The sequence below is a fragment of the Wolffia australiana genome, chromosome 19 (assembly GCF_029677425.1).
Source record: "Wolffia australiana isolate 7733 chromosome 19, ASM2967742v1".
Lineage (NCBI taxonomy): Eukaryota > Viridiplantae > Streptophyta > Magnoliopsida > Alismatales > Araceae > Wolffia > Wolffia australiana.
Genome location: NC_135853.1, coordinates 4,033,684 through 4,049,633, shown reverse-complemented (window position 1 = coordinate 4,049,633; position 15,950 = coordinate 4,033,684). Strand labels below are relative to the sequence as shown.

At 38.1% G+C, this 15,950-nt stretch overlaps 1 protein-coding gene across 1 annotated transcript; it reads left to right on the top strand.

Annotated features, from left to right (window-relative positions):
- Positions 1-9,373: 9,373 nt before the first annotated feature.
- LOC144715563 (cyclic dof factor 1-like) lies at positions 9,374-11,687 on the top strand. The gene is made up of 2 exons (XM_078590498.1): positions 9,374-9,621; positions 10,715-11,687. Exons 1-2 carry the CDS (start codon positions 9,502-9,504, stop codon positions 11,459-11,461), a joined length of 867 nt encoding a protein of 288 aa, XP_078446624.1. The 5' UTR covers positions 9,374-9,501; the 3' UTR covers positions 11,462-11,687.
- The last annotated feature ends 4,263 nt before the right edge of the window (positions 11,688-15,950 follow it).

Sequence of the window (15,950 nt, the reverse complement as noted above, 5' to 3'; positions counted from 1 at the left end):
TGAATGTCGGATGGAATGAGAGCCTAGAAAAATCTAGATAGACATAACAAAGAATCCTTTGGATATGGTTGACAAATAAAGATATATAGTTGGCTTAGAATTTTTACTATGATTGATAGTCAAGATGCATTCAAACCCTTACACCACACATGAGACATATGTATTATTCATATGCCATAGATGAAGACATGTGATTTGAGATTTTGCAGACAGGTCATGATAGTAGAGACAAAACCTAAAACCCCTCAAATTAAACTCATTGATGTAGCGCAAGAGTGATAAACTTCAGTGTGGCCATTTTTTATTATACTCTTAGGATCCAATTCTCTTAAAGTAAGGTTGGTGGAGTCCACTCTAGGCTCACTTATTTGGGAGGTGGGACTAAGTATTAGTGTATGACATAAACATCAGGGTAGAGGAGCCATGTAGTTTTGTGGGGGTATACTCCCAGATTACATACAAATATATTTTTGTCAAGTAATGAAGGTATTGCTCATACTAAACGCAATGGTTGGTGGGGGTATACTTAAGGTTGCATGAGTGTTGGGAGACCAGACTACGACCGGATATTGAAATTGGTTTCAAGTCTCATGAGGTGGGTGCTCAAGAATATTTATTATGATTGACGATGTTATACCTCAGGTCATAGTATGTGTTTTGAGATTGTGGTCCCCACTAGGAGAATGTCGGTTTCCCTACTTCTGTACACGTTAGGTTGTATGGAAACTGGGAGCAGTAACTAATGAATATAACATTTGCTAAAACTTGATAGAACTAAACTGACCTAATCTCCTACAAACACTCATCGTCAAGTGGCCCATTGTATTGCATATTTGATGTAACTCAATGACAAGTCGATAACTTATGATGTGCTCAAGAACTTGATGATAGTATTCAAGTATAAAAGATATTTTATGTCCTTAAAAATGATACTCATGTTGAGATGACATTAAATGTCATTGATGTTATATAAGTAAAGAGTTATAAGTGAAGAGTTCAATATGACATGGTTCGATGTTAGGCACCTTTAATGAGCTATCAGCTACTTAGGTATCAGAATACATAGAACCTAATTCCATGAACACTATATGATTGTCATTTCAAGAGTAGACTAACACTTATGGATAAAAAATATCAAGAGTTTATTCAAAGCTCACATGATCGAGGGATCTTCTTCTTGTGAGGATGTGCTGAAGATGATTGAAGTGATAATGAGGTGAGATCTACTCACAGAACGGTTATCCCTTTGATTTATTATTGACCTTCTCATCAAATTCCTTTGTGACTCCTACTTAACTTTCTTATTAGGAAAATATCCCAAGGCACCTTGTTTGGTATGACAAATGAAAAGGTGTTCCATGTCCTTAAGAAGCATAAGTGATAAAAGTACATTAACATAGCCCTATCACAGAAGGATGTATGCTATAATGGATATTTACACTGGTCTGAGAGGTCAGAAGAAGAGGAAATACACATAGTACCTCATTAAGATAGACTTGAGCTGTTGGGTTCTATGCTTTGGTTCAATCATGGAAAACATGGTTTCCATGGATGCGGAAGCGTGTTCCTGATACTAAATCAATCTATGAAATCATACATCACATGTACCTTATGGGAAACTTGTTCCACCCTTGACTTGCATACTCTAAGATTGTTCTGAAGCCATTCATGTGCCCAGCCTCTAGAAGTATCCACACAATTACATTGCTCTTTAATCTTTGCTTCTTCTTCAACTCTCCTTGAAAATCTTGAAGATCTTCTCACCATAAAGACACTCTCCTTCGTTGAGTGGAGAAAAGATCAAAGCGGAGAAAAGGGAGGCTCCCAATTCTGGCTGTCCTGGGTGCTTGAAATGAGTGCCCCTTCCATATTTGTATTTTACTTAAGTTTTTCTCAATATCCATATAAAGTAAAACATATTCACTAATAACCCTATGATCTTATGTGTGTGACCCTCTAGGCCTATGTATCATTCTAGTTAATAACTTTAGTGATCAAATAAGAATTATTGACTGACCTTATTGATTAACTACATCGACATAGAGGTTAGTTAACTAATGATTGATTTAACCTAATCAATAGGTTAAGTTTAACCTAATCGTGGGGTGCCAAGCTACACCTCGTGCTCTAGAAGATACTAAGTAGTGTTTGAACTTTCTCATGAAACCTTTATTGTGATCAATTATTATATACATATAATCCATCATCTGTGTGAGGCTTTCGACTGACTTAGGCTATGGCAGATCATCAAACCCGAATATGTTATTTGATTAATATTGATGTGTAGCGGGGATCATTGGAGAACACCTTCTCCAATATCCTCACTACCTTGGCTAGGGATTTTCTGCATTGTCTACCTTAAGTCGATCTCCTCATGTACTAAGGGTGGATGATCCTGTCTTGACCACTGAATCATCTTCGTTAGCTTCTTACCTCATTGGAGCTATGACTTCTTTGAATCCCATGATTAGAGGCTCGTAAGTCATAATCAAAATCTTGTCGCCATCCACGATATGTCCTTGGTGTTTCAGGTCAATGGATCACTTATACAACCATGAGATGAATCAACTTGATTGACATTTAGGTTTAATACCATTCAGAGATTCTTTGAGTCAATCCAGTGAACTCTTTCTCCAAAGAGCACCCATTATACGTCCTTAGTGTTACCAAACTAATAGTCACATGATCGGCTATACTTACTAAGTATGATCAGTTAGTGCTATTCTATCTGGATAATTCAAATTTCCATCTCGAATATCTATCTCAACTATCCCTTGAATAGGATATTTAGAATACATGTTTAAAGACTAGTAATCACTATATTTGATCTCATGAGAATTCACTAGATCATTAAGCTTATTTATGGACTTTAGTATAAACATCACACTAGAATAATAATGAACATAATATTTTATTCAATGAACTTAAATAAAACATGGTGGTGTGATTTGGCTTGACGACCACATAATATCCATCAAAAGCAAGTTGAAACATAGGGATATTCAAATTTCTTAAAAGTGGAAGAAAGTTGAGAAAAAAGAATAATAAACTGGAGGTGTGGAAATATCCTCCTTATCACTTGAGGATATTTCCAATCCTCAGCTATATTACATTCCAGGAAAAAATGAATATCCCAATGTTAATGAGCTTGAAAATAACCTTCTTATCCATATAAGAAACATGAATTGGATTTCGAATCATATGATAGCTCCTAACCATACACATGGATAAAGTACAGGCGTCTCCAAACTTATGAAGTGGAGAACATGCCAATGATTTGTTGGAGTTGATACATGGTGAATGTGTGCTTGTACTTTCTAAAAAGAGTAAACTGTTTTATGATATCGAAGAGAAGAATACTTGAGTATGGAGTTCACAAATTTCATGAAGGATAATTTTATCCTATCTCAATTAACTCATCTACGTACATCTCAGATGAATGATTCATCAAAAAGGTGGAGTCATACTTTGTTGGGCATAGTCAAATCCATGATGAGAAACTTAAGACTTCAAGTGAACCCATGGGGACATGCGCTCATTCCAGTTGCATGCATATTGAACTTGTTACCTAGTAAATATGTGAATTATAATTCATAAGAGTTGTGGAAAGAGAAGGAACCCAACTTTAAGAATGGGATGTCTAGCTCGTAACGGGAGGCTTGACTCAAATAGGATAGTTGAGAACTACAATGCATGTATCTTAAGGATAACCATATTAGAAAATTCGGATATCTTATGAATCTGTTGGCAAAGGACTGTCTCCTTGGAAGACACATATCTTCTGAAGGCACTGGGAGCCAAAGTAGTCTTGGATGGAATTCCAAATCCAAAAATATCATAACCTCATTGGATGATGACTTAGTCATGAACTTGTCCAGAAATATACCAAAGAAGTTCATATGTTTGGTTGAGAGAACTAGCAACTTGATCATAATGTTGGACATCATGATTTGAGTTAATATCAATATACTATATCTTAGAAATGGACATCTCCAACATATGAAGAGACTATTCCAACTTTGGAATGAGCAAGAACCTATGGATTCTGAGATTAGGTCCATGCACCTCTCCCAAGATTGGAACTTGGTCAACTTTCCAAAGGGTATGTGATGAACTCAAATTTAGGTGTTCATTTGTTGTTATATTTGAGTTAATTATTAATAATTTATTAACTTTACTCATAAAATAATTTCACTAGTTAGTGATTAGCAAAGGTCATCTCCACAAGGAATGTATATTAGGGTTTAAATACTCTTTAATTGATGATTCAAGAGGGATGAGAGGAGATACATACAAAATAGGAGATTGTGATGTGATGAATACGAGTTTGTGAGAGGGTGATAATAATTATTTAAGAATGATGATATAAATAATAATATGCCAAATATTTAGGACGATGTTGATGGATCAACTAGAAATGAAAGAGTGAGACATATGAAGACATGAAGTGATGATGACTGTAGAACATGAGTAAGAAGATAGAATAATGAAATGGGTGAGTGGATGTGACTGGATGTGGATGGATGATGGTGAGATTGAGTGGTGGAAGAATGAATGATAATGATGTAAATAATGGATTTGATGAAAGAACGGATAGGAACTTGTCAGATGAACAAGAAGATGATGGACTATATGATTTACGGTCTTTATATGAGACAAAGTTGATGAGGTCGAGATCGAGGTTGAAGATGGTTATGGTTGGGTGAGATGATGGAAGATGGTGATGAGAAAGCGATAATGAAAATAAGGATGTAGATCTAACTAAAGGGATTTAGGGATACAAACCAATGTATGGCAATAAACTAAGCTTAGATCCTTATGTTTCGTCGAGATCAAAGTATTTTTCTGATGCAAATCAGCCTCTACTTCTTTGTTGATCTTCTCAAGCACTCAAGTCACGAATAACACTCTTGATGGACCTTATAAACCTCATCTTCTTTTATCCTGCCTCTCTAGGAGGAAGTGAGTTTAAAGATCATTTTGACAAAACATTAAGGCTCTATTTATAAATCAATTCATATGGATGGAAAGAGGCATAAAAAAAGAATCGTCAAATATCACAATTTGAATTTGGATTATTCTCGACCCTCTGGTTTTATCTCCCCTCTGATTTGGAAGTTCATAAAAATTCAGAGTGCCATTAAATCATTCAAAAAAATTGTTACAAATTCATAAAAATGTTTGAAATATATATTGAAATCTAAAAAAGATACATCTTCGAATTTAATGCCAAAAAAATAAGGAAAAAGTATATTATGACTCAAAAAATTATGTTCTTTTGATGTCATAAGAACTATGAAAAATACTTACAAATCCATAAATTCAAAATATCATTATAGAAACAAATTTAATCATTTTAGGCTTGATAACACACATTAATAATCAACTTAATGCAAAAAAATGTAAATATGGTCTTATCAACCTACTAAAAGTTTGTGTTATATATGATCATGATGATGAAGGTAAAAAATGTAACATAAGGTATTTACCCTAGGTTCTTACTGTTTTCCAGGGTCACAAAAATATGCAGATGCAAGTATAATGCTCTTCTCTTAAACATCAAAAACACCAAGTACACTTAATGGATCTCTAAGTTCACTCTCTTTAAAATATTTTAAAGATGTAGGAGGAAATTCAAAAGATAAATTTTAAAATGATTGACCCCTCTCTTATAAATTTAATGGTATGGATGGAAAGAGAAGTGAAAGACTAAGATGCCCTGGATCTTTTAGCTCGATCAACATTTTGAATCGTCAAATATCAAGGTATGAAGTTGGATCAATCCTGGTCATTGATTTCGTACACTCTCTCTTCATTGTCACTGTCGCCCCACCATGTCTATGGTTTCCATCCTTAATTGTGTAGATAATTGCTTCAAAAATTTGCTCAGATTTTTTTATTTTCTATCGCAGTGTAAGGTTCTAAAAATGGCACCTCTTCCTGCTTAATAATATAAAAATAATATATTGAAAAAATAAATTTGTGACATGGCTACAAGTCTCACCACACCGCATCTCGTGTGGTTTTCTTGAGCCCAACAACTGTGGATGCATACTTCTAATGGCATGAAAATATTTCTCCAATTATTTGAATAATAACGGTATGACATAGACTGCTAAGCCATATTAATGTGATTTGGCATTCTCCACCAATGAAATGATACTATGCAAGAGTATTGTCATTTTATTACTATGAAGAAATTCATTGTGTCCTCATTCTCCATGATCGCATTTATTTCAATTTTGATTCGTCCATTTTTTTTCTGTTGGTCCATGTCAAGCCTGGGATTAAATAAGTCAAACTGTGTCACCTTGTGACTGGTGATTATGGCATTGTCATTTTCCTAATTATTAGTTGAGCTAGTATCTAGAGGAAGTAATGTTTGGTCACCAGTCAATCTTTTGGAAATAAATTATAATTCAGATATATACAAATAAATATATTATAACTTAAGAAATTCATTCCGACCTAGAAAGATATTTTATTTAAGAAATTATGCCATGATTCTTTATAAATAATTAAACCCATAAAATTAAAAATGTCATTCAAGAAATATATTTATTCATTTTATGATTGATAAAATTCAAATATAACCATTTCAATGTAATTATATTGAGCTTATAAGTACTAGTGTCAATGGGGTAATTTTAGCAGAGAATAAACATAATATCAAGAAACAGATAAATAATAAATATATAGATGATGAAGGCAGGAATTTGGGAGAAAATTATGAGAAGAAATAAATTAAGAAATGAAGATATATATGAAATAGAAGACACCAAGTTTAGACGTGAACATGTGACTTTAGAAGTGGGCACGTCATGAATCAGGTTAAATAATTTCATATGAGAAAATATATACAAGTTCGTGTTTGTTCACAAGATGTTCATACACTCAGCCATATTTAACTAACAAATGTATCAAAAGCAAGATTGTGAGATTGAAGATATATATTTGAAGCCTTTTCACAATGACATTAATCAATGCTATCTGAATTTGAAAAACAATAGATATTTTGAGTTCGATAAATTATTTAATACTTTATTTAATTGAACTGTAGATATATATTCGAATGTGCAACAAAACTAAGGTTAAATGTGATTTTAGGGAAAATAGTTTTGTGGGTTGACTTGGCAATACTTCTAGTTGAGTTCACTATTTTATTTGGATGGTTGTTTTTTAAAAATGTTGGAAGATTAGATTAGACTGTTCGCATATGATTTTTTTTATTTATCATTCTCAGACATTTATTTGAGTAGCACATTACATCATGATATATCTAGATATGACCTTAAAATCACAGATTTCATTTGTTGATGTTAAAATTTATTTGTGACAAGTTTTAGTGGTTCATATCCTCATAGCTTTAAGTGGATGGATAATTTTAGGTTATTCAACTCTGTATTTGATTAGATATTGGTTATCTGATGCCAATGAGGATAGGTCCTCCTTAAAAAGGTAAGAAACGAGAAATATCCAATGTACTCAGTATCTTGAACATTGATATCATTAAAAAGGTAGTAAAAATCTTAAACTTTTTCAATCTCATTAATTTTAATCAAAATATGTGATAAAAATGCTCCAGTGCATCCAAAATTAGGCATACCAAACTCCTTGGGACATCAGTACAAACCCGTTGCAGTCGCATAATGAACATTAGAGTATTGTATTTACATCTGTAATAGAGTTACATCATATTACATTAAATTGAATTTGTCAGTGATCTGGAACTCATTTGGGGCTAAGCACAAAATTTTCCTCAACGGTATCACCAGGACTAAAGGATTTGTGACTTGAGGTACAAAAATTACAGGGAAAATGGGAGGGAGGTGAAATATCACACTCATAAGCATCACTTGAAGATTTCCATCACAACAAAATGTGTTAAGCGCCAGCGAGACAATAATAATTAAATTATATTGGACATCAGATGTGATGGAAATAAATTTCTCCAAGTTTTGTGTCTTTAGTGTACAAAAACTACAGTGAAAATGGGAAGGAGGTGAAATATCGCACTCATATGCATCACTTAAATATTTCCATCACAACAAAATGTGTTAAGCGCCAGCGAGGCGATAATAACTAAATTATATTCGACATCAAATGTGATGATGGAAATAAATTTCTCCAAGCTTTGTGACTTGAGTGTACAAAAATTACAGGGAAAATGGGAAGGAGGTGAAATATCACACTCATAACCACCACTTGAAGATTTTAATCACAACAAAATGCGTGAAACTACAGCGAGACGAAAAAAATTATATGATAGTTGACGTCAAATGTGACTGAAATATATTTTTTTTCCAATTTTAATCAGAATTTTAATGCCCTATCATTCAAGATTCCAAAGGGGAGGAGCAAGAAACTTGTGGTCATGAGCAAAGGAAGAAGATTCATCTATGGCCCAAGGACAGCCCGAATTCATGGTGGTGTGTCTAGCCCGGCCCATTAAGACCATTTCCTGGGCCCCACCCCTGCTCCCCTCTCCACTCACTCCAGATCTTTCTCTATCTACATCTTGCCCATAATCTTTTTATCCCTCTAGAAATAAAGCACGGGAAGAGAGAGAAACATATATTAATTAAGAAAGAGATAGATAAAGGAAGAGAGAGAAAGAGAAAGATCAAGAGAGAATTAGAGAGCGAAAGAGAGAGAGCTAGAGAGAGAAAGAGCAAGAGAGAGAAAGGGCAAGAGAGAGAAAAAGAGGAGAGAGAATATGTTCACCACTTGCAGATCTTTCTTTGGATTCTGTGGACAGGAGACCCCCACTCTGCCAGCACCGTGGAAAAGTTGAGCTGACGTCATTCCCAGGGACCACCAAGGCGCGATTTTTTTCTTTCCGCCAACGTGGGCGAGTCCCCTGGCGCCCCGTCAGCACTAATGGGCCCCACTCACGTGGGCTGCGCTCCACGTGGCACGCTTCTCCTTGACACCTGTCGTTCGCACAGAAAAGCAACATTATCCGCCGAAATTCAGATATGTCACGTGCCCAGCGGATAAGCTACGAGAAACAAGGTGGGCCCCACGTCCGAAAAGCGTCCACGTGACCCTTTCGCCGAAATATCTCCGCCTTAATTTACTCATATACCCTGATTCTTTCCCTTAAATTATTCGATTATTTTCATTCTCGAGAGCTCTGTACTACCAAAATAAAACAATTCCTGAAAGTAAGGGGGAGGGGTAAATCGGGAAAAAGGAGGTTAACAGGTCAACAAGAAAAGGCTAGCAATTAGAGGCGAAATTAATCGATTTAAATGAATTCGTGGCTGAGAACGCGGCCAGCCGCTGACTCAGACGCTTGGCTGGCAAGATCGAGCTGACCGGCTATAGCCGGTCGCCGCCGGTTTCGCTGCCTTTTTCTCTCCCCCCCTTTGCTCGCACTTTTTCTGCTTCATCGGCCAAATCAACCTTCTTCTCCCGGTGATCATTTCGTGTTCTTCGTGTTCTTGACGGTTGATCGTGGCGCGGTATGAGAAACGAAGGATTGATTGCGAGAGGGTGATGCCTGAGCTGAGAGATCCGGCGTTGACGCTCTTCGGACGGAAGATTTCGCTGCCGGCGAGGCAGGGAGAGATTGAGAAGGTTTTAGCTCATGCGGCTGACTTCACGACTGAAGAAACGGTGAGCTCGATGTTCTTGATTTTTCTCGTGTTTTTTTCATTCCTAATTTCGGTTTTTTCATTCCGCGCTGAGATTCCGGACTGGAATTTCGTTTTCCTTTGCTCAATTTTGTGCATTCGCTCCGGAGCTTGAGGTTTTAATCTCGGATCCTGAATCTCTCTCTGCTTGACCGGTTACAAATCCCTAATTCGAGAACTAAAACACTGAAAAACAGTCACTCGCGCCAATTTCCTTCGATCGCGTCCTTCGAACCTGTGGCCTGCGCGGGGATCTCAAAACTCGAATCGAACGGTTTCCAGACCGGATTTCCCGTTCGAATTCCCCCAAAACCCTAAAACTTTCCGAATCCTTCCTTCTCCATCCGAATTCCGAAACCAAATATCCCTGTTACATGCGCTAAGCAATCTCCTTCGATCTCGAAACTCCACTAGAAAACTCCGGCTGAATTGAACATCCCTGTTACACGCGCCAATCAATCAATCAATCTCCTTCGATCTCGAAAACTCTAGTAAGAAAGCTCCGGATGAATTGAACATCCGCCTTACACCCGCCAATCAATCAATCTCCTTCGATCTCGAAAACTCTAGTAAGAAAACTCCGGATGAATTGAACATCCCTGTTACACGCGCCAATCAATCAATCTCCTCAAACCTCGAAACTCTAGCAGAAATTTCCGGATGAATTAAACATCCGCCTTACACCCGCCAATCAATCAATCTCCTTAAACTCCAAACTCTAGCAAGAAAACTCTGGATAAATTGAACATCCCTGTGTGTCACCCGCCAATCAATCGATCTCCGTAAAACTCCAAACTCTAGCAAGAAAACTCCCGATGAACTGAACATCCGCGTCACACCCACCAATCAATATCATTAAAACTCCAAACTCTAGCAGAAAACTCCGGATGAACTGAACATCCCTGTGTTTCACCCGCCAATCAATCAATCAATCAATATCCTTAAAACTCCAAACTCTAGCAGAAAACTCTGGACGAACTGAACATCCGCGTCGCACCCACCAATCAATCAATCAATCAATCTCCTTGGAATCGAAAACCGGGGATGAACTGAGAATCGGGGCGGGAAAATGGCAGGAAGAGAGCGTGATGGAGAACGGGAGCGAGGAGCAGGAGAGGAGAGAGGAGGAGCAGGAGGAGAGCAGCGAGATGGACGCGTCGTCGGGGGAGAACGAAGAAGACGAGGCGAGGAGGAAGAACACGAAGAACAAGAGCAAGAAGCCGCTGGCAAAGCCCGACAAGATCCTACCCTGCCCGCGCTGCCACAGCTCGAACACCAAGTTCTGCTACTACAACAACTACAACGTGAACCAGCCGCGCCACTTCTGCAAGAACTGCCAGCGCTACTGGACGGCGGGGGGGACGATGAGGAACGTGCCGGTGGGCGCCGGCCGGCGGAAGAACAAGAGCGCCGCCGCGGCCGCCGCGCGGGGCCGCGCGGGGCCGCCGGCGGAGAGCGGCGCGGAGGCGCCCGAGCCGCCGGTGGAGAGCGGCGGCGCGGCGGAGGCGGTCAAGGGGTTCGCCTGGCCGGTCGGGTTTCCGATGGTGGCGGCGCCGCCGCCGGTGTTCTTCTGGGCGGCGGTGCCGCCGGCGGAGCGAAGGAAGGGATCGGTGTGGGTGCCGAAGACGCTACGAATCGACGATCCAGATGAAGCCGCGAAGAGCTCCATCTGGGCGACGCTCGGGATCAGCCCGGACCCGAAGATCTGCAACGGGGGGATTTTCAGGGGGTTCGACCGGAAGGGACACGTGGAGGGCGCCCACGTCGGCCACGTCAACCCCGCTGCCATGTCACGCTCCCACGCCTTCAAGGAAAGCACCTGAGCTGGCTTTTTTTTTTTCTTTTTTTTTTTGATTTATTCTGTTTTTTCTTTTTCGCGTGCTTGGGAAGAGGGGAGAGGAGGGGGTGGGTTTTCTCTTCTCTCTGGGCCTTGCATGTTGGAGGCTTTTCTGTCCATAGGCATATGGTCTGATGCCGCTAAGGGTTTCTCTTGCTGGAGTTTAAACGATGAAAACAATACAATTGAGAGATTTTATAGCCTTGTTATTTCGGCATGTTTCTTCGTTCCCTGGACTGAGTGTGCATTCTTGGCTTTTTATTTATTTATTCTGTTCTTTTTTCGCGTGCGTGGGTTGAGGGGAGAGGAGGGGGTCGGGGTTCCTCTTCTCTCTGGGCCTTGCATGTTGGAGGCTTTTCTGTCCACATGCATATGGTCTGATGCCACTTATGGTTTCTCTTGCTCGAGTTTAAACGATGAAAACAATACAATTGAGAGATTAAATAACCTTGTTATTTCGCCGTGTTTCTTCATTCCCTGGACTGAGTGTGCATTTTTGGGTGTGAATCTGAAAAGGGTTGAGATGGGTGATCTTTCACTGGGAGTAGGATGAACTATGATTTTTCCGGGGTGTTTCCATTAGACTTGGGAGAAGGTGATCTCTCAATGGGAGAAGGGCCGGGGGTGAGCGCAGTCGCTGACCTACAACTTATTTGAAATAATTTCTTTCCATTAGACTTGTTAATAGTATGTGCAGATTGAATGTATATATTTCAGGTGAATATGGAGAATTCTATACTTTCGCAAATATATACCCCTCCTAAAATGATGGATATCGAGATACATGAGTGATTTGAGAAAAGTTAATCAAATCTACCATACTCAGGACACTTTAAAGTGAAATTTGGCTATGAAAATTATTTACAAGAAATTAATGTTAAATCATCAAGAAGAATGTAGACAACTAATAACATACAATTTTATGTATCTTTATGTACGCATTCGTATCATTATTTGTTAAAAATATATTTTTATGCTATATTCATTGTACTTAGTTGCTAGTGCTTTATTATTTATGATTTATTCTGTATATTTATACTTCAAGTCCCATCACCAATCCCCAAAAAGTAATATAAAAGAATGCCTTTATGGTACCTAAGGCAATAGAACTATATCAAGGGGCATATGTTATCACAGAAATCCTTGATTATCACAGATATTCTTGGATTCTAGGGCCTTCATGAAGATAAAGGTGAAAAATAAGTGCATGAAAAGACTGAAAATGAAATCATAATGCCACATGAAAACCAATGATCAGAACACCTTGGCATGGATCAGATATACGATTTCTAGATTCCTCGAGTGAGATGTGTTTAGCTGTTGCTGTGTTCAACCTCTAGATATATCCATGCAATCGTTGGCACCTTGGAATCTCATCCATCTTGATGATCCCCATCATCGCTTGATCATCATCATTATGCCATTTTGATTGCATCGAGCATAGAGTGGAGCCAAGTGGACAAGGAGAAGATGGATGGTGCCTGAGCAATTCTAACATCAGCGACATTTTTTGAAAAATGCCTATGCGGACCTCACGCGATGGGATCAGCGTGGGTGCCAAGGCATGAGGATCACAAAGGCTAGGGTTGGAATGGTAGGTGTATCGAGTGCCAAGGCCCACGGGTGTGCGATGCCTGGCGGGGGGTACGTGTGTAGCGGCGGTGCCCATAGGGGCGTGCTAGGGGCTACGGGCCTCAAAAGGCGCAAGAGCGACACCACTCAGGCGTGCGGCACCTCACCTCGTTACTTCGATATCATCCCTGGTATTCCCCCATATATTGACTACGACCACGATGTAATTCATTATGATAGATAATGCAATGACCCTATGCCTGTATGGGGATGCATCCCAACCCTCTCTCCTTAACCTCTAAGCATTCTAAAGTTATTGCGCAAGACTTCCGCCGCACAATCGAACGCTACTTAGTGTTCTCGTCCAAGCATTGAGGTTGGCACACGTTCAATCCGGATATTGTTCCAAGCTCGGGATTTGACCACATGACACTAAGGGTATGGGCAATGGTAAAATCTTAATCTCTCATATAAGTTAGTATAAATGCACTTTTGAAATCATAGAATAACACTTCTTTGATATTCCACTACCTTGGCCAAGGACTCCCTCACATCATCTTCCTTGAGCTAGCCCCTATTGTACCAAAGATGAGAAATTCCATCTTGACCACTCAATCATTTTTCTGAACTTCTTGTTGCACCGAAAACAAGATTTTTCAAAATTCTATGATTACAAAATGTAGGTAATGGTCAAAGTACAACCATTTGTCTACAAGACACTTTGATGTCTCGTGTATGGCTGTTTACACAGCCATGATGTGAATCAACCTGATTGATAGTTTGGTATAAAACCATTAAGAGATTCATACAAAATAATTGAATGAACTATAACCACTAAAGAGCAGCCACTATCAGACCTTAGTGTCTCCACACTAATGGCTATGATATTTACCATAGTTATCATATGAATGGGATTAGATAGTGTTATTTTATATGATACTTTGATGTCCTTCTCATGTATCCTTCAACTAGGAATATTTGAACATGTGCATAGGAGGTAGTAATCTATGCGCTATGGCCTCTTTCATAATTCACTAAGTCAAATAATGTATTCATGGGCTTCATCATAATCATCACACATTCACTATAATGATTGCATTATATTAATGAACAATAAATAAGACGTAATATGCCACTAGCTCTCGAGACACATATATTTATATCATCTATCTCACTCTCTCATTTGGATAGAAGCCAACTATCGCCCCTCCAAATAGGGACTTCAAAATTCTTTTCCATCATCACTGCATCCCATCATCATCTTATAGTGTAGTCTCAATCCTTTAACAAGTTATTTATGTAATTGGTTTTAGCAAATTGGTCTATGCATACATGCCTTTCTATATAAATCACTCAAATCATATGTTGTGTGTATATATAGAATACAATATGAAATACGATGCATTATGACTATATTGTTTATTTTTTTATAATTCCATGGATAATTAATACTAGATTTAATTATTATATTACTTAAAAGAACTTTGAAAGTGAAATCACATGATATTGTGATATTTTTTATGAATTTTAACTCTTTTTTGGATTTTTACATTATTGGTAAAAAATATTTTAAAATGTATTCAAAAGATAATCTATTTATAAACAGATATAATCAGGTATATAGGCCAACTGACATAATACTTTAATGAGTCAGAACCTGATGGAATGTAAAGCACTTTAATATAATTAAAAACATGAAAATTGAATCACCTTTACCTAGATCTAAACCACAATTTTTTTTATTCAAATGAGATGTGTTGAGTTATTCAAGTGTCTAGCCTCTAGATGCATTCATGAAATCCTCAACACATCATACCTCCTCCATCATGATGAGCTTACAATAAATCCGCCACCATTTTTCTGTCCCAATTGTACAGGAAGGGGAGAGTGGTATGTCCAAACTTTGGGGTTTTATGTCATTGTCTTCATTCAGACTTAACCAACAATATTTATGAAAATTTCCAATTAAATACTCTATAATTAATATGGGGCAAGTAAGGGGTCGATCCACAATGAGGCATAAATTTAATTTCGGAATTTTTATGAAGCTTGAAATAAAGGAAATGATTTTAAAGATGATAGATATAATTTCTGGAATTATCTGGATTTTTAGTTAATTTATGTAATTTTCTATGGTTTAAATTGAAGCATAAATACAAGGCAAAAAAATAGAAATATTTTATACTATTTTTTCTAATTGTAATTAACACCAAAAGTGAAAAATAATTTTTTTTAGAATTTTATGGAATTTAATTTACACCAAAACCACTAGAATTATTAAAAATGAGAGTTAGATATTTTTGAATAATTTTTTAGATGTTAAAATCTCTAGAAATTAATTACATGAATTTTATGGATTTTTCCTGATTTTTTTGGAATTTTCAAATACAGAAAATATTTTTTCCTAAATTTTCCCTCAAAATACCTTCACTGGGGATCATCGGCGGCGGTGCGGCTGCGGAGGCAGTTTGGGCCTTTCGGATCAGCGGGACCACTAAGGCTCGTGTTGGGCTGCCTATTGGGTCAGCCCAATTGGGCTTGGCCCAATAGGGAGAGGACTTAGCCTGTTTGGCTAAGTGATGAACATGGCCCTCTTCTGCCTGGCAGGTAAAGGCACTGCCCGAACGGGCGGGCGGAAGAGTGCTCCTGCTGCCCCTAGCGCTGCGGTGCAGCGCACACCACCGCACGACAACTATAGTGAGGGGAGAGAACTTCGATTTTGAAGGTCAAATATTGAATGAATTTTTTGAGATTTGAAATATAAATGATGGGGAATATATAGAGATATAGGGAGATATTTTAGAGAGATAAAGGCATGTGTTAAGAGAGAGAAAAGATCGAAATGAGGAGATAGAGTGAGAAAGTGAAGAAATGGTGTAGAGGGAGTTTGAGATGGAATTTGA